The sequence below is a fragment of the Canis lupus genome, chromosome 38, assembly GCF_003254725.2.
Source record: "Canis lupus dingo isolate Sandy chromosome 38, ASM325472v2, whole genome shotgun sequence".
NCBI classification, from domain to species: domain Eukaryota; kingdom Metazoa; phylum Chordata; class Mammalia; order Carnivora; family Canidae; genus Canis; species Canis lupus.
In genome coordinates, this window is record NC_064280.1 from 22,849,241 (window position 1) to 22,876,876 (window position 27,636).

Sequence of the window (27,636 nt, forward strand, 5' to 3'; positions counted from 1 at the left end):
ATCTTCAAAGAGATGTTCCAAGATGCAGCTTAGAAAGGCATGTTCAAGTTGTATCAACTCTTTGAATACATTTTTTTTTCTCCCCCAGGCCTTTGAAAATACATTACAGACCATTGTTACCTAGGAAGGAGTGGTAGGCGGAGTAATGCACCACCTCTCCTCCACATATCTACCTCTTAATTCCCAAAATATTTAAATATTTACATTATATGGTAAAAGGACTTTGCGGATATGAATAAATTAAGGATCCTGAGATGAGGAGATTCTCCTGGTGGGCTCAACCTAATCATATGAGTCCCTAAAATCAGAGAAACTTCTCTAGTAGAGGGAAATGTGACTCGTGCAAAGTGCTCAGAGGTGTCATGTTCCTGGCGTTAAGTATGGAGGAAGGGGGCCAGGAGCCAAGGAATACGGTGGCCTACAGAAACTGGATAAAGGATTGACCTTTAGGTAGGGAACACAGTCCTGCTGACACCTTAGTTTTAGGCCAGTGAGAACTCCAGAGCCATAAGATGATAAATTTATGCTGTTTTAAGCAACCAAATTTGTAGTATTTGTTACAGCAGCAGTAGAAAACTTATACATGAAGCTTGAATAGTTTTTAAATGGAAAGACTGTCTCATTATAATCAGAAAAGTTCAAGTGGGCATGTGTGTTTGAAATGATCTATGAGAAGAATGCCAGAAGGAAAAACCGAATCATTGTTGAAAAAAACAGAAGTAGTTAACAAGTTTAGGGCCTCTGAAGGCAGCTTTCTCTCTGGTGAGATGTATAATGTGTTTATAATTATATATGGCGCATTAGTAGGTCTCTTCCTGGCCAGAGAGGACTTCCGTTTTGGCCAGGCAGTGATAAGAACTGAATCTCCACTTACAATTTCATACAATGGGAGGGTTAGATTTATTTTCACAGGCTGGCTTCTGGCTTTTCAAAAAATTTCAAGCCTTGTTTTTCTTTCACTTTGCAAATCCTTTTGGTGTTGGGCACCACAGCACATATTCCCACAGCGACTATGGCCAGCACTTTCCTGTCCTGACTTGGGGAGGGGTGGCAGGGCGGGCGGGTGGGGGGGAGCGGTTCAGGCAGCCAGGCCTACAGCAGCACAGCAGACAAGTGATGGAGAACCACACAAATGGGTTGCGCGGAATCCCTGATAAATGGATCCCTAACTCGGCTTACTTTTGCAAATCTACAAAACACAGGGCCCTGCAGACTCGCAGCAGAGCCCCATGAAAGCCTTGCAAAGGGCTCCCGCAAGGCAAGGTGAGAAACTTAAGCCTGGCTAGCTAGCTAGCTTGGAGGTGAATTCGAACAAGGCCTGGCAGGACATTCCGTGACACTGTCACCCCATCCTTCCTGCCTGCACTTTACACCTTTCCTTCAGATAGGCCGTGCGGCGTGGGTTGAGAGAAGAGCACCGGCCTTGAGTTTGGACAGTGATCTCTCTTGGCCTCAGTGTCCTCCTTGGTGGTGGAGATAACTACCCCACAGGGATGTGCTGTGAGGATTCTGTGGAGCACTGGGGAAGCCTCCCAGCCAGCAGGCTGCACTCCAGTGGTCCCTCCTCTGGGCGCTGCTGGGAAGCGGCTGGGAGGGGAAGGGTGCCAGGAACACTCCCAAGCCCAGAGGGTGGTGCTCCCCCCTTTGGGCCTGCCTGCCGGGTGGCCTCCCCCTCTGACCCCACCTCCTACACTGTGGCCTCACTGTGGCCTCCCCCACCCCCGCGCCGCCCCGGGTTCTTCGGAGGATCCCAGAGGAGATCAGGCTGGGAAATCCAGAGAAGGAATGCGAGGTCTGCTGGAGTAAGGCCTTTTAAGAACAACTGGAGGTGACCCCGGGTCCCTTCCTCCACTCCCCTGGGGCTGCGAATGGCCTCGGCCTCGGTGCCCCAGCTCTGCAGAGGCTCCCGGCCTGCCTCCCGCCGCCAGCGGCTTTGAAGCACAAGAATGAGTTGCAGGAGCTTCAGAGACGCTGCCCGGCCGGGAGGCTAGCGCTTGCAGAGCAGTTCACAGGGTCACAGAGTCACCACTGCCTTTCCCGGGAGGTCAGCTGCTCAGGGCTGGGGGTGGGGCTGTCCCTGGCGGGTGCAGAGGCTTTGTGAGGCTTGGGGCCCGCAGGCTGCAGGGGTCAGTTCAACTGCGTCCCTGCAGGATGGGAGGGAAGAAGTTGGGAAGAAACCAACTTGGGAAGAAAATCATAAAACTCCTAAGAACTCTTCCAGAACAGTCCATCCAAATTGGGAAGTGTTGAAAGGCCGATTTCCTAAAGCCAGTTCCGTAGATTTCCATTCAGGCAGTCTATAGGGCTTACTTTATTTATTTATTTATTTATTTATTTATTTATGGCTTACATTTTATTTTATTTTACTTTATTTTAAATATTTTATTTATTTATTCATGAGAGAGACAGAAAGAGAGGCAGAGACACAGGCAGAGGGAGAAGCAGGCTCCCCAAGAGGAGCCCGACGCAGGACTGGATCCCAGGACCCCATGGTCACGCCCTGGGCTGAAGGCAGATGCTCAACCGTTGAGCCACCCGGGCGTCCCCCTACATTTTATTTTTAATTAATTCTCACGTGACTGAGCTGGAGGTCTGAGGAACTGCTCCTGAAACTGCACACAGGTTCTCAAGGCGGGAAGTTCTTTCTGCGGTCTAACCAGACTCCCGCCTGCTGTGAAACCTGTTTCATCCGACCCAGGGTTGGCTGGCACCTCCTGGCGCTGGGGAACAGTAACCATGGTACCCCGGGGTGGGGGGTGGGGATGGGGGGCTGTCCCCCGGCCTGGCTCTTGCAGGAGGGCAGGGCAGTTAGACATCCCGGGTGCCAAGCCCCTGAGGGTTCGGGTTCCGACCCCACGGTCCAGCCGGAGCCGGAGCCGGAGCGGAGAGGCAGGCGCGTGGGCGCGGCGCTTCGCACTCGGGGAAGGGGCTGGGGTCCCCGGAATCGCAGGGCGCCGGGTGCGTCCGAGGGACCCGGGGGCGGGGCCGGGGCTGGGGGCGGGGCCGGCTGCCTCCGAGGGACCCGGGGGGCGGGGCCAGGGCTGGGGGCGGGGCCGGCTGCAGCCGCGGGACCCGGGGGGCGGGGCCAGGCTGGGGGCGGGGCCGGGTGCGTCCGAGGGACCCGGGGGCGGGGCCAGGGGCTGGGGGCGGGGCCGGCTGCAGCCGCGGGACCCGGGGGGCGGGGCCAGGCTGGGGGCGGGGCCGGGTGCGTCCGAGGGACCCGGGGGGGCGGGGCCAGGGCAGGGGGCGGGGCCGGGTGCTTCCGCGGGACCCGAGGGGCGGGGCCAGGCTGGGGGCGGGGCCGGGTGCGTCCGAGGGACCCGGGGGCGGGGCCAGGGCGGGGGGCGGGGCCGGGCCGGCGCGCTCTCGTTGCTATGGTAACGCATCAACATCCAGCGCCAGGGCGGCGTGGGGGCTGCAGAGGCGGCAAGGCGCGGAGATGGTGAGGTCCCGGGACGAGCCGGGAGCGGATCTGGGCTGGGGCTCTGAGCGGGGAGCTGGGCAGCTGGGGAGGGAGAGGTGGGTCAGCGCCTGGGGTCAGCGAGGCCCCGGAGCGAGGAGGACACGCCTAGGAGGAGCAAGGGAAGTCCCGAGGAGGGTCCACGGGAGGACTCGGGGTGCGGTCTGTAGGGCCTGAGAACGTGGGGTCGCGGGAGCGGGACCGTCTCTTCCCGTCCGTCGGGCGGGGGCCCCCAGGGCTGGGGCTGCTGGGATGCGGGACAGCCGCCGGTGGGGAGGCCCCACGCGGGGTTCTAGGACCTGCCCGGTGCCGCAGCCAGCGCCAGTGCAGGGGTCACCTAGCGCTCCTCTGTTGGCAGGTCTTGGCTCGCTCAGGAGGTACTCAAGTCCTTGTGAGTGAATGAATGGGCAGGTCGGTACCAGGTTTGAAAGACTGCGGGGAGGAGGCATTGGGTCTGCTCCGCTCCTGCGGGCCTGGGGTCCCCGGGGTGGGAAGCACGGTGCAGTGGCGAGGGTCCTCGACAAGCGCCCCGGCCTGGGAGGAGCTGTGAAGTGTCTGGGTCCCAGGGAGGACCGTTGGCCCCTGAGGCATAAAGGAGGGACCCAGGGTAGGCCTTGGAGCCTTGGGGTGTTGGAAGTAACTTTAGATTTTCCGGGGCACACCAGAGGGCCAAAGCGGTGCCTTGACTGTTCTGTGGACACGTCGCGTGCCCATGGGTCATGCTGCATTCCTAGGGGTTCAGAATCCTCCTGAGCAGGGATTTCAGGAGAGCTTTGTTAATTATGACACAAACAAGTCCCCAACAAAGAGCAGCTCCCAATTCCCGAGGACTCCCTACGCTCTTGCAGTTGGGATCCCCTTTCACTGCTCCATTTAATGGTGCACAGTTAATCCGGGCTCTCCGCAGTGCTTCGTGTAAGTCAGGCTGTCTGTCTGTGGGGGCCTAGCATCGTGCCTGGCGTCACAGCTGGCATCACAGCTGGCATCTAAGGACACATGGTAACTGTTAGTTCCTTTCTCTCTTGTTTAAAAATTCATATTTTCCAGTGCAGATTATTTTTAAAAAATATTGTATTTATTTATTTGAGAGCGAGAGAGCATGAGTGGGGTGAGGAACAGAGGGAGAAGCAGACTCCCCTCAGAGTGGGGAGCCCACCTGATGCTGGACTCAATCCCAGGACCCTAGGAGGTGCTGAGCTGAAGGCGGATGCCCAATTGACTGAGCCACCCAGGTGCTCTTTTGAAGTGCAAATTAATCAGTGAATTGCACTTAGGCTAGGCTTGTGGGCTTGAGGGTACTCAGATGGGATTCCCCGTGGAAGGTCCACTCAGGGCAGGTGTCGGCCTGCTGACCGAGGCCCCCTGAGAGCCCTTGGACAGGACTGGGCCTGCGGGCACCTTTGAGAGGCCAGTGGGCCAAGTTAGAGATCTCGGCCCTTTGGCAGGATGCGTGTGTGTATGTGTGTGTGTTGCTGCTCACTAGCTTTTAAGAGTGTTTGGAGGAGTGGGGGGAGGTGCTGGTGGCGGTGGGGAGTCAGGGGCTCAGGGTGAAGCAGATTTCCAGGACTCTTACAAAAACACTGAATAACACAGTCCTCCAGAAGGAGGGGTGGGAGCTCACCAGGAAGCCACCTCTGGATGGCGGCACCCCATGGCCAACCTTGTCTCCCATTTGAGGAAAGGAGTGTGCCCTGAGTGGATCACGCGGTAGAAGGCAGGTGCCTGGTGCACGGGCATCCTCACCTTCTTGGCAGCCAAAGTCCACAGACAGGGAAAGAGCTGGAGGCCTGCATTTGCCAGCCCGCGGTGACCGTATGCAAAATGGGAACTGGATCGCAGCAGGGAGAGGACGTCCAGGAAAGGACGGGCAAGGTCTTCTTTGTTCAGTGGACAGGTGTTACGGTCACGCCAGGGAAAGTCCGTCGCTGTCTGCGCCGACCCAGTGGCAGCTCGGTCTCACCGGATTTGAGCTGCATGCACTGGATCCGGGGCGCCCAGAGCTGCGGTGTGTAAGCGCTGCCCTCTTCCGTGTCCAGAGTCAGGCTGCAGGCCCGCGGCCCAGTTTTGTTTTCAAATAAATACAGTGTGTTACCTACACGAATAATTACCTACTCAACTGCAGGAAATTATTCACTAGGGGAACCATCTTAAGATAATGCTCACCCCGCATTTCTGTTCAACCTTTTTTTTGGCGGACATTCATTTAATAGGCACTCGGGGTGCGTACCCTCCAAACAAACTTTTTCGCAGGAGCACTTACCTGTTTCTTCTAATCTGCTTTCTTCAAAACTTAGGGTATTATGGAGATTGTCCTCTATCGATGACAGAGTGAAACTCATCCCCTTGACCAGCTGATCTTTCCCCAAATTCCTAGCAGTGGCCAAATTCCTGCGGTCCTGGGGTGGGATGGTATTTGAAGAGAGGGAGTCAGCTAGGTCAGCAAGATGAAAATATCAAAGCCGGGCTGGCATCTTTATCCATCCCCCGTCCTCATCTTCCCCAGTGGGACTAGGCAGGCTGGTGGCCAGGCGCTGCCCACCCTGGTGGGCATGTTTGTTGGGTCACATGCCAGAAGTAAAACCGGCCCTTCACTTCCTGAAAGGAGCGTTTGGCTACCGTCTCTGGCCTAGAGGGATCTAACTTTCCATTTCTGCTTGGTTCTTCATTTTTTCTAGTGCTTTTACACAGTGACCTCCCTAATCTCCGTAGTTACTCTTGGCAAGAGCGGCCCTCCTAGCCACGGTGCGTGGCTTGTGGCTTCAGAGTCAGCATTTCCCCCGGCGAGGCTTCTCAGCCACCCAACCCTAGAGAGCTTGGTGTTTCCCTCTGCCCTGCCTGGTGGCCACTTCTCTGTGGTCATCTCTTTTCCTTCCTCTGTTCTGACTTCTAGGCTCAGGCAGTACAGTATCTCCTGAGTGACTTCCCCTGGACCTGGGTACGAGGGTGCAGGAGAGAGGCGACTGGGTCTCAGCCCTGCAGGAGCCCGTGGGCCCAGTGGACACCTGAGCGAAGGGAAAAGCGGCAGGAGCGCTTGGAAAGAAGCAGGAGAACACATGCACAACCACAATAATCCTTCCCATCTGTATCCCAAAGCCCTCTCGCTGTGTTATTTGCCACAGTGATTTGGAAAATGTGGAGTTGGGGAGTGGCCTGGAGTCGGGCTCCTTCGGGGAAGTGGCCCTCGCGCTTGGTTTCTCTTATTCATTCTTCAGCAAATGCACGCTGAGCTCCCACTGTGTGCGGGCATCACAGCTGTGTGCTTCCTTCCCTGCAGAATTCACACCTGCCTGCTGATCCAGGGTCTTCCTGCCTTTTCCCTCCCGATGCTTTCCCTCAGTCCCACCTGCGGAAGGTTCTATTCATTTCGTCTTATTCTATTTTTGGTGGAAAGGGGAGCAGTTGCTCACCAGTAACTACAGAACAGCCTTCAGAGCCTGTTATTAGGCGTCCTCAGGGCTGCTATATTTACCTTTTAATAAACCCCAGCTTTCCTGCTCGGCTGTATCGGGGCTGCCCGAGGCCCTACGGGGAGGCTCCCACCGTAAGCCTCTTGCTGGCGGGGCCAGGAGTGAGGGGAACCACACACACAGCAGCGCTCACCTGGGGGATAATCTCCTGATTTTGCGGGAAAACCTGGTGCAGGTGCAACAGGTGCCGGGGCGTCTGGTCGGGCAGGGCAGATCCCAGAGAGCTTTCAGAACGCGCCGCCCAGGGACACCCCGGGGGGGGGCTCATGGTTGAGCACCTGCTTGGGCCCAGGGCGTGACCCCGGGGTCCTGAGATCCAGTCCCGTGTCGGGCTCCCCGCGTGGAGCCTGCTTCTCCCTCTGCCTGCTTCTCTTTCTCTCTCTGTGTCTCATGAATAAATAAACAAAATCTTAACAAAACAAAGCAGAACATAGCATCCAGGGGTTAGTGGCCTGAAGCGACCGGGTCCATCTCCCTCTCTCCCCTGTTCCCTTGGCGGCTGCTGATTCCCAGGCTTGGGAGACCCCAAGTGTGTAGCTCATGCCGCCGAGATATCCCAGCTTAGAGAACCTGTGGGGCAGGTTGGCTCTCCCGGAGGGAGATTTGGATCAGCAGCTGGAGCTGCTCCGAAGTCCTCGCAGGAGCCACATCCTGGAGACAGCCTTGTCTCGGGACTGAGCTGGGTTGGGGGAACGGAGGTGGTTCCGGTGTGCTCAGTTGCAGGTGACGGAGCTGGAACTGTAATTTAAGGATTGGGGAGGGGGGCAGGTCCCGAGGGGATTGTGGAGAGCCCCCCCCCCCCCCGCCCCCCGGCTGGGAAACTGTGCTCAGAAGCCCCGAAGCTGCAACCAGAGCCAAAACCACAAGGCAGACCTGGCCTGGCAGGGACCCCTGATGCACCGCTGCAGGCCCAGCGCTGGCAGCTCTGTGGGGTGCGGCGGCCTTATCAGCACGGCCCCAGACGCTGGGTATGGCTGGCACCGCTGCCTCTCGGCCTCTGGCTCAGGGCCTCTGATGGTGAAGCCGAGGCCCTTTGCCCGGGCTCAGAAGGCGCGTGGCTGCTGTTCCTAGTGTGTGTAGCCAGCCTTGGGCCTTACGTCAACTCCTTGGGTGAGGAATTCTCCAGATATAGGAAGACACTGGTTGGTTCAAAGCTGTCGGGCGCCTGCTTTAGGGGTCCCAGGAGTGGAAGGCACACAGTGGACCCCGTGAAGCAGTTTTCTGATAGCGGGGGCCATCACTCACCCTCCACCCACTGACCTTTACTGGGCGCCCGCAGTGTGTCAAGCAGCGGGAAGGTGGTTTTCCATCCCCAGTGTCCTCTGGTCCCTGCCGTAACCTTGAGAGCTCGTGGAGACACGGAGGAGGTCAGGTTGTCGTGTTGGTAGTGAAAGGCGGCTCAGAGCTGAGGCTGAGAGGCCTGGGGTGCAGAGGATGCTCCTTTGCTGGGGAGGCAGCGCCGATGGCCTCACAAGAGAGTGTCGTGGTGGGAAACTGGGACCGAGAGGACAAGGCATCATCCTCTTGCCATCGCCTCCCTCTGTCCCGTGCATGATGGCCTGGCCTCCTTCAGCCCTGGGATGAGGAGATGCTCCTCCTCCCCGAGCTGGTGTGCTGGCTCCGACCCGAGGACCCCCTGCTTCTGCGGCGCGTCTCCTACGTCTCCTACGTTGCAGGCTTACGGCGCTTTCCGTCCGTGGCTGTCCCACACGCCCACCCGCTTCTCCCCAGCACGGGCTGGACGGTGTGCACTTGCCCAGGGCCTAGAAGACAACTCGGTGCTGATGGCCCGAACTTTCTGCCTCTCCCTGCAGCCGCTAAGCACCACGGGCGTCCTGAGCTCCTCCTCCACCACTTCCAACAGGTCGAGGAACCGGACTCGCTATCGGACCAAAGCCGTGAGCTCCGAGGTGGATGAGAGCCTCTTTGGAGGTGCCAAGGTAATGCTCGCCAGCACCCCCCACCCCGAGAGCCGGGCCCTGGAGGCAGTGACCCAGGCTGGAGTCGCTCAGGGTGACGCTAGCACGGGGCAGGCCGTCCCCTCTCCCGGGTGGCTCTCTGAGGGAGACCGAGCAGCTGGACCCACCCAGTGGGGCCCAGGTGAACAGGGGTGCCTGGCTCTCTCCACCCCTGCAACCTTCATTTAAAATCTGTGGTAACATCGAGGGGGGCTCTGCTGCAGGGAGCAGATGGCTGCCCAGTGGGTGCCCCAGGATGAAAACGTTTGAGGGCTGCCAACCGAGCTCGTGGACGACCCTCTGTCCAAGCGCAGCATCGGAGCAAACCACAGGTCCTCCGGGGTGCGTTGGCTTTGGGAACCCCCAGCAGGTCTTCACGGGCAGTGTTGTCCCCACTGGGAGGCCGACAGCATATTCCGGGCAGAGAAGGGGGGCTAGCTAGAGCACGCCCCGAAATGTTCCATCACACGGCAGGTGCAGAAGGTAGGGAGACAAGGACAGAACGGGAAGGGGACGTGGAGAGAGCACAGCGAGAGACAGGGACAAAGGGGGGGACGGGAAAGACGCCAGGAGCCGTGGGAGCGCTGGGTGCACCCCTCTGAGGCGGGCAGGCGGCAGGAGCCGAGCGGACGTGTGTGCTCCTCCCTGTCCTCGCCCTGAGCCCAAGAGGACTTTCCAGGGGCACCTGGGTGTTGGGTCGGCTGAGCGTCCAACTCCTGGTTTGGGCTCCGGTGTGATCTCAGGGTTGTGAGATCAGGCCCACCTCCTCCCTCCTCCAGCTCCGCCCGGCGGGTCTGCTTGGGGATCCCGTCTGCTTGGGGATCCCGTCTCCCTCTCCCAATGCCTCGGCCCTCACTCCAGTCGCCCGTCTCTCTCTCTCCCTCTCTCTCTCGTAAATAAATAAATCTTAAACAAACAAACAGGACTTCCCAGAGGGTTCAAGACGGCTCCTTTCTCCATCTGGTGACCCCATCTGCTGCAGGTTTCCTACCCACAGGGACAGAACCGAGGGAATGCACTGTCACTTACGGACAGGTTTTGTTTGGGCCCGTGGGGTGTCTTCCAGGGACAGAGATGAGGGTCGGGAGATGGCCGAGGTCTCCAGCCCCAGGGGCAGGCGGAGATGCCCCTGTTCCTGCCCGAGTCTTTGGCCCTATTGCTGGGGTGGGGGGGCATCTGGAGTCTCTGAGCCGGCAGCAGGGGGCAGAAGTGGCCTGTGTCACGCCTGAGTCGCGCCCCCCCCCCCCAAGCAGATGGACGCCAGGTGGCAGTAGCACGCTGGGGACCATCGAGCCGAGTGAGCTCCGGACCAAGGGATGTCCGCTGCCAAGGCCTCCCCCTGCTTCCACCCGGGGTCACGGTCGCTGCGTCCACAACAAATCATATTCTCTCCTGTGTTCAATGTTTTCCTGAAACAAGTGGTTTCATTTTCTTATTATTTGACTACTTCACGGTTGGAACATTTTGGGGAAAAAAAATCGTGCATTTAATATGCATGACCGCTAGCTCTGACTCCAGGACTTCCACACCACCTTCCATGTAAAGGCAGGTCTCTAACCTCCTCTGTATGATTTTGGGGGGGGGGTCGGGGGGTGGACCAAAGTAAGTTAATCATAAGGAAGGATTAAAAATCCTGAATATCACAGATTGGATGAGTCTGTAACAAATTGTATTATCTGACACCGCGGTGTGGCCCAAGGGAGATCATGATTTCTTCCTTCCTAAGTCATGGAGAGAGGAGACCCCAGAGACCCCAGATGTTCATTCCTGATGGTTTTAGGTCAGGAATGGACACACACTAGCCATCCCCATCCACCCATCCATCCATCCGTCCATCCAGCCATCTGTCCATCCATCCATCCATCCATCCATCCATCCATCCATCCATCCATCCATCGATCCGTCCCTCTGTCCATTCCTCCGTCCATCCATCCATCCATCCATCCATCCATCCATCCATCCATCTATCCATCTATCTATCCATCCATCCATCCATCCATCCATCCGTCTATCTATCCATCCGTCCATCCATCCATCAATCCGTCCATCCATCCATCCATCCATCCATCCATCCATTCATCCATCCGTCTATCCATCCATCCATCCATCCATCCATCCATCCATCCATCTGTCATCTATCCATCCGTCCATCCATCCATCCATCCATCCATCCATCCATCCATCCATCCAGGGTATTTGCAGAAGGCACGGAGGAGCCTTGTTTCTAGAGGAGCTGGTCTCTGTTGAACTCACGCAGCCACGTTCAAGGGCAGAGCATGGTGTAGCTCTCTCAGTGCCCCCACAACTCTCGGCAGTCCCGCGGCCTGGGCCCCGGCCAGCCTTCTGTGCCCCTGGAAGGGTGGAGGGAAGGGGGGGCTACCCTTGAATAAGTGGGGATTGACCAGCTTCTAAGCTGTCCTTCCTGACCCTGCAGCCTCCGGCCCAGAGTGACAGTCCCATCGTGCTCCTCCGAGATAAGCATGCCATCCGGAAGAGTCTCACTGCCCTGGGCTTGGAGCACAAGCCGGAGACCATCCAGCTCATCACCCGGGACCTGGTCCGGGAGCTCATGTGAGTGCCCAGGCGCAGCACCCTGGCCTCGCGTCCCTGCCTGCACTTCTGCCCCGATGTGTGCTCTCTGGTCTCATCCTCATGGTTCGGCCCCACTTCCATCCTTTTCATCGCTGCTGTTCGCGTCCTTGCTCTCCTTCCTTGCTGTCTTGGCCTCTCCTGTTTCTGCCCCTCTTGTCTCCATTCTTGGATCCTCGACTTCTTCCTGTTCCCCGAGTCGGGGCTGCAAGGGGGCCCCCCACACTGCCAGAGGGTCCCTGCTTGGTAGTCCTCTCTGAGCCGCCCTTCGCGCTCCTGGTGAAGGGCAATGGTCCAAATGAGCCAACTCCTGGCTGCAGCAGGAATCTGCAGTAAGGGAAGCGGACCGGATGCTAATAGTCACTCTCAGGCCACGGGAGGAAATTCCTGGGCTCTTGGGTTCCTTTGGGATTGACTCAGCTGCCCCCTTGCGCCGTCGGTTAGGGTTAGCTCAGCAGTGGGAACTGTCCTCCCAGCTCCGGACCTTCTGATGTCTGTGTCATCGGGCTGGGGCAGCGTGGCAGGGACACAGCTCCAGGATCGCGGTCCACTTAGCCCCAGCAGCAAATGGCCTGGCCGGCTGTGTCCCACAGCCACTTGTGGGGGGAAGGAAGGAGGGAGGGGAGGAAGGAGGGAAGGGAGGGAGGAAGGGAAGAAGGGAGGGAGGGAGGAAGGGAGGGAGGAAGGGAAGAAGGGAGGGAGGGAGGAAGGGAGGGAGGGAGGAAGGGAGGGAGGGAGGAAGAAAGGAAGGAAAGAGGGAAGGGAAAAGGGGGAAGGGAAGGGGGAAGGGAGGAAGGGAGGGAGGGAGGAAGGAGGGAAGTGAAGAAAGAGGGCAGGGAGGAAGGGTGGATTCCTTGGGGGGTGGCTAGTCCTGCTGTCTCAAGCAGGTGAGTCCTGGTGGTTCTGGCTCCCAGGCTCCCAGGCCCAGCCCTGGGTCCACTCACTCAGGCCTCCTCCCGGACGGCCCAGCCCCCACCCCCACAACACGCGCACACACGCACACACACGCACGCACACACGCGTTTTATGAGATGAGGTTTCACTTCCTGCCTCAGACCATCTGCGTCTGGCTGCCGTGTCCCTGTTAAACGGCCTCACCCAGAAGCAGCGTGATTCCGGCCCCTGCTGCTCCTGCCTCCATCCTCTGTGCCTGCCAGTTGTTTGTAATCAGTATAATTAGCTCTTGGTTTGTTGAATGCGCTGGGCGGCTCGGAGGAGAGGTCCGCAGCCATGCCTCTGACTGTTGTTGATCAGAGATTTTAATTAATATTTAGGGTTCAAAGCTTCTCTCCGGGCCAGCCGGACAGGACAGGGATGCTTAGGTTTCTCACAGCATCCGTCTCAACCTTGTCTGGCGTCCCCCTTGCCCTCTTTATGTCATCCTTGAGGAATAAGCTCTTATTTATTTATTTTTTTAAAGATTTTATTTATTTATTTATTCATGAGAGCCACAGAGAGAGGCAGAGACACAGGCAGAGGGAGAAGCAGGCTCCCTGCGGGGAACCCAATGCAGGACTTGATCCCGGGCCTCGAGCCGAAGGCAGATGCTCAAGCACGGAGCCACCCAGGGGTCCCCCACTTTGTAAAGTACCGTTTGCCACGCTGGTTTGGGCTCTCCCTCTGGGCGCAGCAGGGCGCCGGGGCTGGGCAGCCAACAGAGTCTGCATGGGGGGGGGTCCTGCACACAGGCCGTGAGAGCAGGGTGGGGGGCCTCTGAGGAGCGGGCTCTCCACGTGGCTGGGGGGATTGGCACGTGTGCCCATGGGGCAGGGTTTCTGATGGTGGCGCAGGGAAGGTGACCTCCGCGCTAGACCCATCAGCAGAAGTCTTTAGGATGTCTCCGTGTGGCCGGTCCCTTGGCCAGGGCCCCTCCTCCCGGGTGGGCCTGCGGTGCCGCGGGTGACGTCTCCTGCCGGCAGGGTGGCACTGTGGGGCGCTGGCCATGGTGAAGGGGGGAGGAGGGCAGAGCCCCGGCTGCAGCGCAGGGCCGAGGGCTTCCCCGCTGCTCCCCACTGATGGTGCATCCCCCCGCAGCGTGCCCACCAAGGATCCCTCCGGAGAGTCCCTCATCATGAGCCCCGAGGAGTTTGCACGCATCAAATGGGCGTCCCACGTCCTGACCAGGGAAGAGCATGAGGCCCGGGAGCAGGCCTTAAGGAAGGAGAAGGAGGCCATCGTGGTAGCTGCCCGCCCGCCCTGGTTCCGCAGGGGGAGGGGAGCTCTGGGAGGGGGGTGTGTGTCTGGGCCTGCGTGGACACCAGACACGGCGCAGGGGGGCGTGGGAGCAGCAGGGAGCCGGCCAAGAAACTCTGGTTCTCCCAGCTGGTGGGTGAAGGCACATTGGGGTCGCAGCAGATGGCCTTGGTGGCCCGGCAGCACCCAGGACACTGTCCCCTAGGATGCGGTGACCGCCCGCAAGAAGGTCATGAAGCAGAAGGAAATGGTGTGGAGGAACAACAAGAAGCTCAGCGACCTGGAGGAGGTGGCCAGGGAGAGGGCCCAGAGCCTCCTGCAGAGGGCCAACAGCCTGCGCCTGGAGCAGGAGGAGGAGCTCAAGGACCTGAGCAAGGTACCCTTGGGGCTCCCTCCTTGGAGCTCGGCCTCGCCCCCCCCGCCCCCCCCCCCGCGTCCTAGGGGCAGGATGCCCTGGGGGGGGGCAGGTGAGGGGCTGAGGTCCCGGTGGGACTGGGGACTGGCCTCGCCGCCTGCCGGTCATTCACCCTCCCTGGGCCTCACCTCCCGTGTCCAAGGATAGCGGTGAGGCCACCGCGCAGGGTGACGGCAGCGTGGCCCTGCCTGCCCTTCTGTCCTGGTGGCTCAGTCGCAGCCGCCCGGATGCCCCCCAAGGTGCTTCCCGTAGCCCAGAGCCTGAGGTCTAGTCGGGGGCCCGGTTTGTTTCTCATTTGCGTGTGGTTCCCTTCCCAAGCAAGTGAACCCCGCCGACCCCCACCTTGTCTCCCAGGCAGACAGGCCTGTGCCTCCTTTTGCTTTCCAGAGCTTGCTCGGGGCTGGCCGTCCCCTGGTGTGTCATGTCGGGCTCTTCCAGCCTAAAAGTCTAGTGGCGTGGCCTGTGCGTGAGTGCTTTAGTCTCCCTGAGGAGTAGAACGCAGGGTCTAATCTTGGGGCTCGTGGGTCCCTAAGGGGGACCTTGAACCTCTCAAGTTTTCTGGAAATTCCATGTGTATGTATGTAGGTGCATCCTGAGGACGGAGCCCGGGGCTTCCCTCGCATTCTCCAAGAGTGACCCATGACCCCCAAACACGAAGACCCGGTACCCCGAGAGGGGCTACTGTGGCTTCTCCTTGCACAGAGCGGCGTGTGGCGGGAGCCCAGGAGGAGTTAGCGTGGCCTGCGTGTGGCCGTGCGCGTGTGGTACCCTGCTCTCCCCAACTCCCGCGCCCCATGGTGCGTCCCTCCCTACCCTCGTGCCTACAGCTGGTGCCACCCTGTCCCCCGCCAGATCATCCTCAACGCCAAGTGCCACGCCATCCGGGATGCCCAAATCCTGGAGAAGCAGCTGATTCAAAGAGAACTGGATGCGGAGGAGAAGCGGCTGGATCAGATGATGGAGGTGGAGCGACAGAAATCGGTTCAAAGGCAGGAGGACCTGGACAGGAAGAGGAGGGAGGAAAGAATCCGGTAAGGAGCTGGTTTTGGCATCTCCCTGCGGTCATTCCCACGGGTCCCCAGGGCCGGCCGGCCTCACGGAGACGTCGCCTGGAGAACTGCAGGGCCTCACGATCGCGAGGCTGCTCCCTGCACGGTCACGGGTGCTTCACAGTCCGGCCGCGCAGCCTCGCGTCCCCCCACCCCGCCCTCCCCGCGGCGTCCCCCCCACCCCGGGGGCCCCCAGCACCCAGACTGCGCTTTTGTTGTTCCTTCCGCTTTGAATATTCTCCTCTTTCCTTTTCCCCCTGGAAGACACTTTCTCTTCTTTTAGCCTGTGGCTTTGCTGTCACCTCCCCTGGAAAGCAGCAGGTTGGCAGCTCCCGTCCGCGCCCGCCACGCGGGGCTTGGCCTCTGGCAGGACGGATGGCGGCTCCCTGGCCCTCCCCGGAGGACGCTGAGGAGCGGGCTCTCCACGTGGCTGGGGGGATTGGCACGTGTGCCCATGGGGCAGGGTTTCTGATGGGTTCCAGGGTTTCATTGGGCTTCCTCCAGCTCCCGCGCCCCCACTGCGGTCGGCCCGCGGCAGGTGCTTCACACGCGTTAAGGTGATAAAGTCAGTCCCTGTCCTTTTGCGGAAAAGGACAAGTAAATTTACCGGATCGGGTGAATTACCGAATCACAGTGTCCCGGGGCCCGAACACCCACTGCTTAGTGTGCGTTACGCTGTCCCCCTCCGATGCCGCCGCCCCGAGCCAGTCATCTCTGCACCTCCAGGAGGCTCCCGGCAGGCCGCGGTCGGCTCCCTGTAAATGTGAATTTAATGGCTAAGTGACTCTTCATCTTCTGCATAAACAGCTCCAATTAAAGAAAAATCTCTGCCTTGTTAGGCCGCCCGAAGGCTCTGAGCTGGTCCTTACACGGAGCCCCAGCCCTGCTCCCGGACTCCTTTGCTCATTCCTCCCAAGTATTTCATCTGGAGTCAGGAAGCCATTCAAGGGCTCCACCTGGACGGGACTCCCCTCTCGATCTCGCCCTGACCCGTGCCTTCTCTCATTCCCGTAGCCTTTACTCATCCGTCATGGGGTCTGGATGCTTCTAAGTTTGCAGTCATCCCGACCACACACGGGGAGTCACCAGCATTGCTGATTGTAGACTCCGGTTCTCTGCTCTTTACTGTCGACCTGGGGCATCGCTGAGCCGAGAGGCCTGCTCAGCGCCAGCCCGTGCACCTGCGCTGCGGGAGCCGTGGCAGGCGGGACAGGGCCTGAGCCACACGGCGAGGAAGTGGGGGTGGGACGCGGGACACGGCGCCAGCCGACGCCCCTGGGCTTTCCAACCCCGTGAAGCTGGCAGAGGACGTTAGGTCCCCGTGACTGTTCCGGGAGGGCTTGGGAGGTCGTGGGATGTCGGAAGCTCTTTACACACGGCAAGGCAGAGGAGCAGTGCATGTGTGGGGCGCACTCCTGGGCAAATGAATGAAGAAGGGAAATTTCAAGGTGGGGCGCTTCGAAGAGAGAGAGGACGGCCCCCTCACGCCCCTCGAGAGGACTTTGGGCTCACGAAGGGGAGCGCTGTTTGCGGGGCGCTGGTCAACTTTGTCCCCGGGACGCCTCCAGTCTTGGGGGTTATTTGGGTGGAGGTGGGGGCAGAGGCACGTGGACATGGGTGTCTAAGCCCTTCGCTCCCGTTCGTCCTAGAGGAAGACGGCACATTGTGGAGCAGATGGAAAAGAACCAGGAGGAGCGGTCGCTGCTTGCCGAGCAGCGGGAGCAGGAGAAGGAGCAGATGCTTGAGTACATGGAGCAGCTCCAGGAGGAGGATCTAAGGGTAACAGGCCAGACAGACAAAGCCAAATTCCATCAGCAGCGGCGACCCAGCTCTCCAAGATTTGGGGGTGCCGGGGGTGGACCGCTTTCCCGTCAGGCATGTGATGGTTTCGCAGCACAGTCGCCATCAGCCTCTATCACGGTGTCGAACGTTCATTTGGCCACGGTGCCTACTGGGGACCGAGCAGGGATGTGGACAGATGCTGTCCCCGCCCCCCAGCTCCGCCCCGACCTGGGGACTTGGGGTCTGAGGCCAGCACACCCGCGGACGCGGACGCAGAGGGCAAACGCAAGCTTGTGCCTTGCACACGTACCCGCGGGGGTGCTCGGTAGCCTTCCCGCAGTCACCGAGGGGTGGGACGCACTCGGCAGACGGACAGCAGCGTGTGCTAGGCCCGGGCTCCCTGCTGTTCCCTCAGCGTGGTTAGCTGTGTGGAGGAGCCAAACCATTTCCCCCCCATTATGTCTAAATAAAATGAACAGACGTACCCGTTGCAAAAGAAATGATGGCCTTCCCGCCCGAGCTAAGCTAAGCAGATGCAAAGGAGCCTCTGTTTGCCTGCCCGGGTCTGTTGCGAGGCCCACGGGCCCCTCTGCACCAGGAGCCTTTGGGGCATTTATTCTCTCTGCCTCCCTGAGCGTGGTTTTTTTTTTTTTTTTTTTTTTTTTTTTTTTTTTTTTTTTTACCTTTGAGAATGTTTATACCCGCAGCCAAGCTGAAAAACTTGCGTCTCCCCCAGCCGTGCCTCCCTCACATTCCATGACTGTGACGTGCCTTCATGGCTCGTCCCTTTGAGGGGCACATACACACGCGGCAGCGAGTTGCCGATATCCAGACACGTTGCTTCTAGGGGCTTTGGCCCCCGTCTCTGCAGAGCAGAGGCCTCCTCTTCCCAGGCATCAGTACTGTTATCACATCCCCTCATAAAAAACAGACTCCAGTCACATCGTTCAACACTTCATCCACAGCCAGATTTCCCCAATTGTTCCAAAAATGCGTTTTCAGTCGTCTTTTTTCTCCTACGCGGGGTCCATTCCACGTCCCTGCCTTGCAATCACGTAAGCCTCCTTCGTCTGCTTTGACCCAGAAGAGTTCTCTCCTTCCTCCCTCCCTTATTGCATTTTTTGGCACGGGGTGGGGGGTGCTGAGGCCCCCAGGCCACTTGACTTGAGTGTCCCCCATTCTGACCTGTCAAGTTATTTCCTCGTGGGGCTTGTACTGTTGGAGTTTTCTCCCCTCCCCCCATTAACGGACTTAATGGACAATTAAGTTGGTCCATGAGTGTCATCTCCTAGTGATTGGATGGTGGTGATGGGGGGCGGGGGTGCCTTGAGGGTCCAGGGACAGCCTCATAGTTACACGGTGTTGAGGGCCCTTCGAGGAGCCAGGAGTGAGGAGGAGGGAGAGGAAGAGCACCTGGAGAGTCAGGAAGGGCCGGGGGGGGGCAGGTAGCCTCGTGGATTGCTCATGGAGGGGGCCCGAGGGCCAAGACGCCAGAGAGCAAGGGAAAGAGCCAGGAAGGGGAGGTCTGGGCTCAGCATGCGGGGAAGGGGCGGGGAGGGAAGACTGGGACACCTAGATTGTAGGAGGGGGACTTGGTGGCTTGCTGACACAGTCCCAGGTGTCCATGTGTCAGCACCGTGACACGGTGTGCACCGTCGTTCTGTGGCTGTCTGGATGGGCACTTCCCAAGGTTCTAGGAAGTGTTGTTATCAGGCGACTTTAAGGTGGGAACCTGTGTCCCCCCAGCTCAGACCTGCCCCATCACCTCGGGGAGGTGGAAATTAAGTGAACCACCAAAACCAACACGCTGAAAAGCAAGTAAATAGGCGAAGAAGTCAGCCAGGCAATATGCGGCTGTGTCTATGTTGTAGACCAGGGGTCCGCAGGTGCGCTGGTCAGTGGCCTGAAACCAAGCAGGGGCAAGCACGGCAGGCCTAGATCTGCAGGCACCGGGCGGGGCGGGGGGGGGGGGGGAAGCAGGTAGAAAGGAAAGGAAGACAGGGGAAGGGGAAGCAGAGGGGAGAGTCTGCGGGCCAGGTGGGAAAGGTGGGGTGAGTGAAGAGGTAGGCAGGGGAGAGTGAGGCGGTGCCGCAGCCGTGACACGCAGGCAGGCCCACAGCCCGCAGGCCCCGGGGTGGGGGGGCAGTCAGCTCCCTCTCCCCAGCCCTGAATCATGGCTGTGAGTCAAGTGAGTCAAGCTCCGGGAGAGCCGGCCCGGTTGCCTCGGACAAGTCAGGGCAGAAGCTGGGCTGAGGGCTGAGGACGGGCTGGAAGTCCAGGGGGGGCGGAGCCTTTGGGAAGTGGACGGAGCTGGAAGCAGCGTGTGTGTGTGTGTGTGTGTGTGTGTGGGGGGGGGGGGGGGGGGGGAGGGGGACTTGATGGCTACAAGAATTCGGAGGCCTGTGGCGGCGATTGGCGGGGTGGGGGGGGTGGGGTGGGGGGGGTGGGGGGGGTGGGGGTGGATGGGTAGGCCGGCTGCACAACATTCAGCTGTGACCTGAGAATGTGCAAGCTCGGGTGTGCTTGCAGGGGCTTCGAAAGGCTCAGGCTCCTTCCTTAGAAGGGATCTTGCCACACCGGTACCCTGACCTCCGTCATGCATCGTCTTTCCCCGTCTACCATTTTTGTTCTCACCTTTTCTCACAGGCCACTCACTCTGGTCCCCTCGCCCCTTCCCTGTTTGTTGAGCATTTGCTGTTTTCCTCTCATTGGGCTTCACGTTGGCAGGGAGGACGGGGAGTGTGACACGGGGGCCGGATAAGCACACAGGAAGGAATGAGGACCCACAAGGCCGCGCACAACCAAACCCCAGGAGGTGTGGCACCGTCCTGAGTGCAGAGGGGACTCAGAGAGGACGAGAGGACTGGACGTTGAGGGGTGACCTTCCAGAGAGGATTGGAGCTTTAACTTAGAAAGACCAGGTTTCAAAATTGCGGCTCTGGTTTGTTAGCTGGATGGCCTTGGGCCGTCACGACACGACAAGTCGGGGCCTCAGTGTCTCCATCTCCATGAGGCAGATAACAGGTTCTACCTTTCAGGCTTTGGGGACATATTTGGGTTTCGGAGATGGGCTATATAACATGGCCAGAGAGTAGAAAATACTCAAGTAGGGCAATACTTTATTATTTCAAATCATCGCTGTTGACCAGAGACTAGAAGCTAGGGCTTGGCTAAGGAAAGAAATTGGAGGCAGGAGGAAAGACCAGGAACAAGGGGCAGGACTTGGCGTGACACGTGGAGACACCGGTCGGAATTTTCAGGGCCTCCACTTCCCCGAGAGCTCGTCTGCACCATGGCAAGTGGGTGCAGACCCGGCCATTTGGCTGCGAGGGGTCACTGGTGGCGCCTGAGAGAGCTGCGGGGCTGGGGGGGGGGGAGCGGGCCGCAGACGGCGTCGGCAGGTCTCTTGGTCTGGGCCCCTTGGACTCAGAGGCTGTCTTCCCTCCGACGGCAGGACATGGAGCAAAGGCAGCAGCAGAAACTGCAGATGCAAGCGGAGATCAAGCGCATTAATGACGAGAACCAGAAGCAGAAGGCAGAGCTGCTGGCCCAGGAGAAGCTGGCGGACCAGATGGTCATGGAGTTCACCAAGAAGAAGATGGTAGGTTTCTGAGGCCCGGGACTCGGGGCCACGAACGGCACCCGAGTCAGGGGAGAGGGAGGCTGAGATCCAGGGGCTCGGCAAGCCACGCGAGCGTTCCCCAATTCATGCCCCTCCTCCTCCTCATCTTGGCCAGTCCGCTGGTTCCTAGCAGACACCCAAATTAGGGCATTACGTCCTCGTTAACACCTTTGATTAGAAGCTGGATGAGGGTCAGCTGCAGGCCGGGAGGGAAGTGGAAACTCTCGGGAAAGTACAGTTTTGCGGATTCCTCACAGCTTTGCGTAATGACGCCCCCGGGAATCATGGGGCACCAGCTCCATAAACTTTTTGTGGAAATTCCCAGATCGGGAGTCCTGTACTGGGTGCTAGACTCTGAACGTAGGGCTTTTCTGTTCGCTGCTGTCGCCGGGGAAGCCGGGAGCACAGCGTGGGGCACAGGGCGACAGGGAGACGCCCCGCGGACTTACTCAGCAGCCAGGCTGAGTGGCGGGTGATTGGGGTCAGCGAGGACGGGAGGGCAAGAAAAGCTTCGCAGCCCAGTCTAGATGGAGTGAACGCGGGATTCAAAGGGGTGGGAAGGGCTGAAGGTGGCACGAGCATCATTGGGTCCCTCACGTGTTGGTTCTCCCGCCTCCCCCGTGAATCCCGAGGCTCCCTGGTGACAGAGAACGCGGCGTACTTCTCCGTTGCGGGGATGACGGGCCACTCCAACAGCAGACCACAGCTTGGGTCTTGGCTTTGGCTTTCTGGGTGAGACACGCAGGTGACAGAGCAAGAAGGCAAGACAGGACCAGGGCGGTTGGTGTCCAGTCGGGATCACGCAACTGCCGTTGGTTGGGTGCTTAGACTGTGCAAAGGCCCTGTGCCAAGTGCTTTCCGTGTGGTCTCCCTGCGCTGGCACGACACTTGGTCAACCCGACTCCAGGTGTCCTACACGCTTCACCCTGCGTCCAGTTTGAAACTGGGCCGAAGGGACTGTGGAGTGCGCGGAGCTCAGCTACGGTTTCCCTGGACGGGCGATGGCGGTGGTAACGAGCCACGTGTAGGAGCCGGGGAGCAGCTCTGCTGGCCGTGGTGCTCACGGTCCATGAGGTGCTGAGGAGACGGGGAGCTGCGAGCAGCTGTCGGGGGACACCTGGCACCTTGTGCAGAGCCAGGCGTGATGAGGAAGGGGAGCCGGGAAAGGGCTCCAACCGCAGAGGGGCTCGGGCTTGGGCACGGCCACAGCCCGCTGCAGGGACCACGTACACCCCGAGTCCATCTCTGACCCCACCGTGGTCTCTGTTCTTGCCTCGTCAGAGCCACGGGCAGGGGTGGGTGCTGGGAGCCTCCAGACCTCCCTGCCCCGCCATCCAGGGCGCCGTGGAACCCAGGCCGGCTTGGCCACACGGCCGCCTGTGCGCAGCTCGCAAGCAGGCAGCTCGCCGGGCGGCACGGAAGCCTGCGCAGGGAGAAGGGCGGCCACGGGTCCTTCTGGATGGGGGATCACGCTTCCACCCAACTCAAGCCGTTAGTCTCATGACGACCAAGAGCGGTGGTTGGGAGGCCGGCTTTGGGAAGATCTTAGGGGTACGTCCCGTCGCTCAGAGAGGTGGTAAGGGGAGCTAACTGACGGCTGCCGACCGCAGGGGGACGGCCCAGAGGCGCTGGGCCACCTGCCTGGGGGCTAATGAGACAACTTCCACCTGCCGCACTTTACAAGACAGGCAGGTGCCACAGTGGCTCCTTCCAGAACCGCGGCCCAGGGGCCTTGCTACTTAGACGTGGTCTGCACTGCGGTGGGAGGGGCGTGAAGGCCGGGCCTGGGACGCTGGCGTTCAGGTCCTCTTTGGTAGTTGACTGGCTATGCGATCGTGGGCCGGACTCTTGACGTGCGTGAATGGCAGCTCCCACACCTATAACACCCGTCTCACGACACGTGATAGGGGCCCTCTGGGATCATGCAGGAGGCAGCGATCTTCAAGGACAAAGCCGTTGGTAACGCCGCTTGGCTTTATTCATGCATCGCTAGGTATTTTGCCCTGACCTTGAAAAGAGTCAGGGAGCGATACAGGGGGACATACCGGATAGACCACGCCAGGGACTTTGCTCCTCTGCGAGGCTGGGGCAACGGGAGCTACAAGACCTTCTGTCCCCGGCAGGCTCGAGAAGCCGAGTTTGAGGCTGAGCAGGAGCGAATACGGAGGGAGAAAGAGAAGGAGATCGCCCGTCTGAGGGCCATGCAGGAGAAGGCCCAGGACTACCAGGCGGAGCAGGTACCTACCTGGTCTCGGCTTCCCGGGGCCTCCCCGGCCCCCTTAACCACCCTGACAGCCTGCAAACCGACCCGAAAGGCAGGGGTGCAGCTTACCTAGGCTTGAGTGGTCTGGGGGTGCAGGGGGTGCTGCCTCCTGTGCCACGGCTGCGAGGACGGGGCAGCGTGTATGTGCCCAAGGTCTGAGGGGAAGGTTTTGGCTGCTATGTAAAGAGCTTTCGACCTTAACTAATCACTGAAATGTGGCGTCTCCAGCATTAGCAGTTTTTATCATTTTTTTAAATTTTTTAAGAATATTTTATTTATTTATTCATGAGAGACACAGAGAAAGAAGGAGAGACACAGGCAGAGGGAGAAGCAGGTTCCCTGCGGGGAGCGCGATGCGGGACTGGATCCCAGGACCCTGGGGTCACGCCCTGAGCCGAAGGCAGATGCTCATCCACTGAGGCCCCATCATTAGCAGTTTTTAAAATGCAAGGCGACCGCAGGACCTCCTGGAGGTGTTGGGAGGGTTAGGGCAAGACTTGGGGTCGGTGGTGAGGGAGGTCAAGCTGAGAAGCTGCAGGGTATCTTCCAAACACAAAGTTGTCCAAGGCTCCACGTGCCCTTTCCGGCAAGAACCTTGCCAGAGATTCGCGGCTCTCCTCGCGTCCGCGGCCTGGTGGGCGCCCAGGTCGGTTTACAGCCTCACGGGGCTCCCCACCTTCTCCTTTCCCAGGATGCCTTGCGGGCCAAGCGCAACCAGGAGGTTGCAGACAGGGAGTGGCGCAGAAAGGAAAAGGAAAACGCGCAGAAGAAGGTGGAGACAGAGGCCAAGCTGCGCAAAAGCCGGCTGGAGCAGGTGGCTCTCAAGGAGCATGCTCTGGCCGTTCAGGTGCAACGGGACCGGGATGAGTTCGAGAGGATTCTTCGGTAGGTGGGGCTGAGCCCCTTGGCTCCCTTTCCTCGTGCTGTGGCAGGGGCGGCCCGCACGGCGCGCCGAGGGGCTCGCTGGCCCGTGCACGGACGGACGTGCGATTGTCTTGCCGGGGACAGCGCAGTCCTTCCTCCTCGATGGACGGAGCTGAAGTGTTCACACACGGGGATTCAGAGCCAAGAGGTGTCTGAGCAGGGGTTTGGAAAATAGCACCTGGACTTGTCTAAGGAGTTGGGTCTTACTGGGATTATTTATCCTGGAGGATTGAAGGCGTCAGTCAAGTGCCCATCTGGCCCCTCTGGGGGCCCCCGGCCCGTCCCCACTAGCTGCGGCGCCCATCGGCTCAGTGGCTTTCCCTGCCCTCGAGGGTCGCACCTCGGTCTCTGGAAACCTGCTGCAGGAGGCAGCTTCCTTAAGGGCCCGCGGATTCCGCCGCCGGGCACCAGCCTGCCTTCCGGTGTCTGCTCTCTCCGGCCTCCGTGCCCTCGGACATCCGTGTTGCCATCAGCAGGACCTCATGCACAGGAGTGGACAGAGACTGGGGTCCTGCTCTTCCGCTGACCCATTTGTCCCTCCGTTGCTTCGTTTGCCCGGAGCCTGCGCCTAGCCACTCAGCAAAGCGCGACCAGCCCTTCGGAGACGTCGAGCTTCTCCTGATGCTCTGGGTTAGCATCTAGACCTGGTGTCTCCGGGGCCACGTGACCACCAGGGCGGGTGTCTTCAAGCGCCAGGAGCGTCTCTGCCTGGCCAGCAATCCAGCTTTGCCTACTTCTAAAGCACGGCCTCCCCGATGGGATGGCCTCTGTACTTGCTTCCTGCTTCTGGAGGGAGGCCTGCCGTGGGCCTGCCCTCCCCCGCCTCCCCTCCCCAGCTCTCCTAAGCCCTGGACCCAGGCTCCACCTCCACAGATGCCCTGGAGCGGGGGGCGGGGTGAGGCCCCAGGCAGCAACGGGACCTGGAGCCTCCCAGGTCCTAAGGCGGCCCCGAGGTCACAGCCCCAGCCCCGTGAAGGGCTCAGGCTCTTCCCCATGCAGATTTCCTGCTGCCTGCCAGCCCAGAGGCCCCCGAGTGACACATGTGGGCTCCTGCTTCCACCTACTTCCACCCGTTTCCACCTGCTTCCACCCACTTCCACCCTGGTGGGAAACAACAAGCACCGTTCTCTACATAGGAAAAGATAAGGGCAAGGCGAAGGGTGAAGCTTCAGCTATCACGGAGGTGCCTGAGCAGCGGGGTTTGGAGTCTCAATGGAGACGGGAGGGGACGTCGGCGGGGGTCTCCTGACGGACTAGGGGCCCCTGGAGGTGCACAGGGGTTACTGAGAGTCGAGCGGATGTGGTTTCTTGGGTCTGGGGAGAGGGCTGGCCAGAGGGAAATGAGTAGGTGACAGAGCTTTGGGGAGCTTGGCTTGGGGTACCAGCACCCTCAGGGCAGAGGAGCAGGCGAGGAATCCGCGCCCGAGATGCCTCCATATGTTGGTTAGGCCGAGAAAGAGCTAAGACGATAGCTCAGAGTGGCCCAGCTCAGCGAGCGTTTCCCCCAAGATGTGAATACATTTTATTTGGGGTTTTTTGGAGCCTGTCCGGCCCACCTTGACTGCTTTCCCCGGGATATTGGGGCCCACGAAAATCCCCTTGGGAAGAGGCTCCTACAAGGAATTTGCAGAGCGGGCGCATTAGGAGCGCTGAGCGACACGGGCGCCAGCTCCTGCCCCCGACCCGTCCGCAAGTAGGAGAGCTAGCATCCCCGACGCCAGCCCTGCTCGCTGCCAAGCATCCCCTCTGCGGTTGCGTTGTTGCCATTATTATTGTTCGTGGGAAAGAAGGAAGGAAGGGAGGGAGAGAGAGAACGAGGGATGTCTCAGGACAGGCTAGGGGCCTGGAGCGGTGCATCGTTACAGGAGAAGAGTTGGGGTCATGGCTTCCAGCGGGTGAAACCCCGAGTACAGGCCAGCTATGTAATTTGTGGGGCCTGGTGAACTCATGAGAATGTGGGATCCCTTGTTTGAAAAGGAGTAAGAATTTCTTTTTTAAAAAATATTTTATTTATTCATGAGAGACACACAGAGAGACAGAGACCCAGGCAGAGGGAGAAGCAGGCTCCATGCAGGGAGCCCAATGTGGGACTCGATCCCGGGACCCCGAGGTCACGCCCTGGGCCAAAGGCAGATGCTCCACCACTGAGCTCCCCAGGGGCCCCTAAGAATTTCTAAACAGCGCCTGAAGAGCATTAAAGCAAGCGTGGGGACCCATGCTCCGGGTGCGGGGCCTGGCTGAGGCTGAGCTCGGAGCCGCAGAAGGTGGGGGGAGTGTGCAGGACCGGGGTCTCTGAAGCCCCCCAGCAGGCTCCCGGGCCTCTCCCCGCTGGCCGCCCCGCCCAGGCCATTCAGCAACCCCGTCCCTCCTCCAGGGCGCAGAGAGAGCAGATTGAGAAGGAGCGGCTGGAGGAGGAGAGGAAGGCCACCGGGCGCCTGCGGCACGCCAACGAGCTGCGGCGCCAGGTGCGTGAGAACCAGCAGAAGCAGGTGCAGGACCGCATCGCCACCTTCGAGGAGGGCCGGCGCCTCCAAGAGGAGGCCCAGAAGCGGCGTGAGCGCATCGATGACATCAAGAAGAAAAAGATCGAAGAGCTCAGGTGTGCCTGCCTGCTGTCCCCGGGCCCGAGGGCGGGGTGCGTGGGGGGCAGGGGCTCGGGGCGCTGACAGGTGCTCTGGGAGGGCCCTTTCTCCGGACTGGAGCTCGAACGGGCAGTTCCCCCTGAGGGGGTTGCGGTGGAAGGCTCGGGGGCCCGGCTGCCCGGCTGTCTGGGAATGCCAAGGCAGGGTGCTAGGGTGCTAGGCCCACAGGGGAATGTGTTTGGGGGATGGACTGTGGGACCGGGGGTGGGGGTGCTGTCCCCAGGTCGTGTGAACCCACCCGAGGCCGGCGCCCTGCTGCCCCTGTCACTCCTGCCCCGCGATCCCCCCGCAGAGCCACCGGCCTTCCCGAGAAGTACTGCATCGAGGCTGAGCGCAAAGCCAACATCCTGCCACCTGCCTCCGTGAGCTGAGGGGTGCTGCGTGTCCCCAGGGGCGCCCACCTGCGGGGCACAGGACCTGCCCAGGCTCGGGGTGTCCGTGGCTGCCGCTCACCAAGACATTTTAGTTACAGAATAAATTTATTCTACTTCTTTAAGGAACAGCCCAGCTTTCCTGGGGGGCTGTGGCCCAGGGAGCGTGGGGGTGCTGAGGTGTGAGCCAAGTGGGCTACGGGGGCCTGGGCCGCGGGCGGTGTGATGCTCGGCGGCAGGGGATGCAGGGTGCTCGCGCTCCCCGGCCTTTTGGGGGCCCCAAAATGCTCCACCTGTGGCGCACCTGCTCCCGGTTCGGGCCTAGCTCAGGGGCATTTCCGGGCCGGGGGCTGGAGCTGTGCTCTCAGGAGGGGCTGGGGCTGCAGAGGCCGGGCTCCTGCCGGGCTCCCACCCGCGACGGCGTCGGCACCTGTGCAGGGGGCGCATCAGCACCCGGACCCACCCTCTGCCCTCTCGGGCCCCGCAGGCCGGGGCCGCAGCACAGACACCCGCCGTGCCCCCGGCACACCCCAGGCCCGCCCCTCACCCAGGCCAGCCGCCCCCTCGCTGGCCCCGCGGCCCCTGCTGCCTGTGGTAGAAACCTCCTGTGTCCCCCGAACGCTCCGTCCTTCATTCGCTCGCTCGGCCCTCTGGGGGCCGCCTTGGCTGGGTGCGCGGCCGGGCTCGTGCGGCCGACCGGCCTGCCCGGTGGAGCGCCCATCTGGGCCAGTCTGCCCCCCGCCCCCCCAGCTGCTCCCCACCACGTTCCTCGGGCCTTTAGGATTAGCCTCGCCTCCTGGAAGCACCCCGATGACCGGCTCCCTGTGGGCTGCAGGGCTGGTCCAGGGAGGAGCTGTACGCGTGCCCCGGGGGGAAAAGGCTTGCGTCGGGCTCCCAGCCC

At 60.3% G+C, this 27,636-nt stretch overlaps 1 protein-coding gene across 2 annotated transcripts; it reads left to right on the forward strand.

The window, feature by feature from the left end:
- The first annotated feature begins 3,381 nt into the window (after window positions 1–3,381).
- Window positions 3,382–26,860, forward strand: CFAP45 (cilia and flagella associated protein 45). Of its 2 annotated transcripts, none has more exons than XM_025420717.3 (12): window positions 3,382–3,442; window positions 8,742–8,867; window positions 11,320–11,456; window positions 13,509–13,653; window positions 13,873–14,043; window positions 14,935–15,113; window positions 16,781–16,910; window positions 20,368–20,514; window positions 22,659–22,772; window positions 23,490–23,683; window positions 26,097–26,321; window positions 26,657–26,860. In XM_025420717.3, exons 1-12 carry the CDS (start codon window positions 3,440–3,442, stop codon window positions 26,733–26,735), a joined length of 1,650 nt encoding a protein of 549 aa, XP_025276502.1. In that variant the 5' UTR covers window positions 3,382–3,439; the 3' UTR covers window positions 26,736–26,860. The 2 variants fall into 2 exon arrangements, with proteins under 2 accessions (XP_025276502.1, XP_025276501.1); XM_025420716.3 differs by lacking the exon at window positions 3,382–3,442 and adding an exon at window positions 3,834–3,871.
- Window positions 26,861–27,636: the final 776 nt, after the last annotated feature.

Bases quoted from the DNA above. Each gene is read 5' to 3' on its own strand.
- CFAP45 (XM_025420716.3), top strand. The intron at 16,911-20,367 runs GTAACAGGCCAG...CTCCGACGGCAG, and splicing joins TCCAGGAGGAGGATCTAAGG to GACATGGAGCAAAGGCAGCA. The intron at 26,322-26,656 runs GTGTGCCTGCCT...ATCCCCCCGCAG, and splicing joins AAAAAGATCGAAGAGCTCAG to AGCCACCGGCCTTCCCGAGA.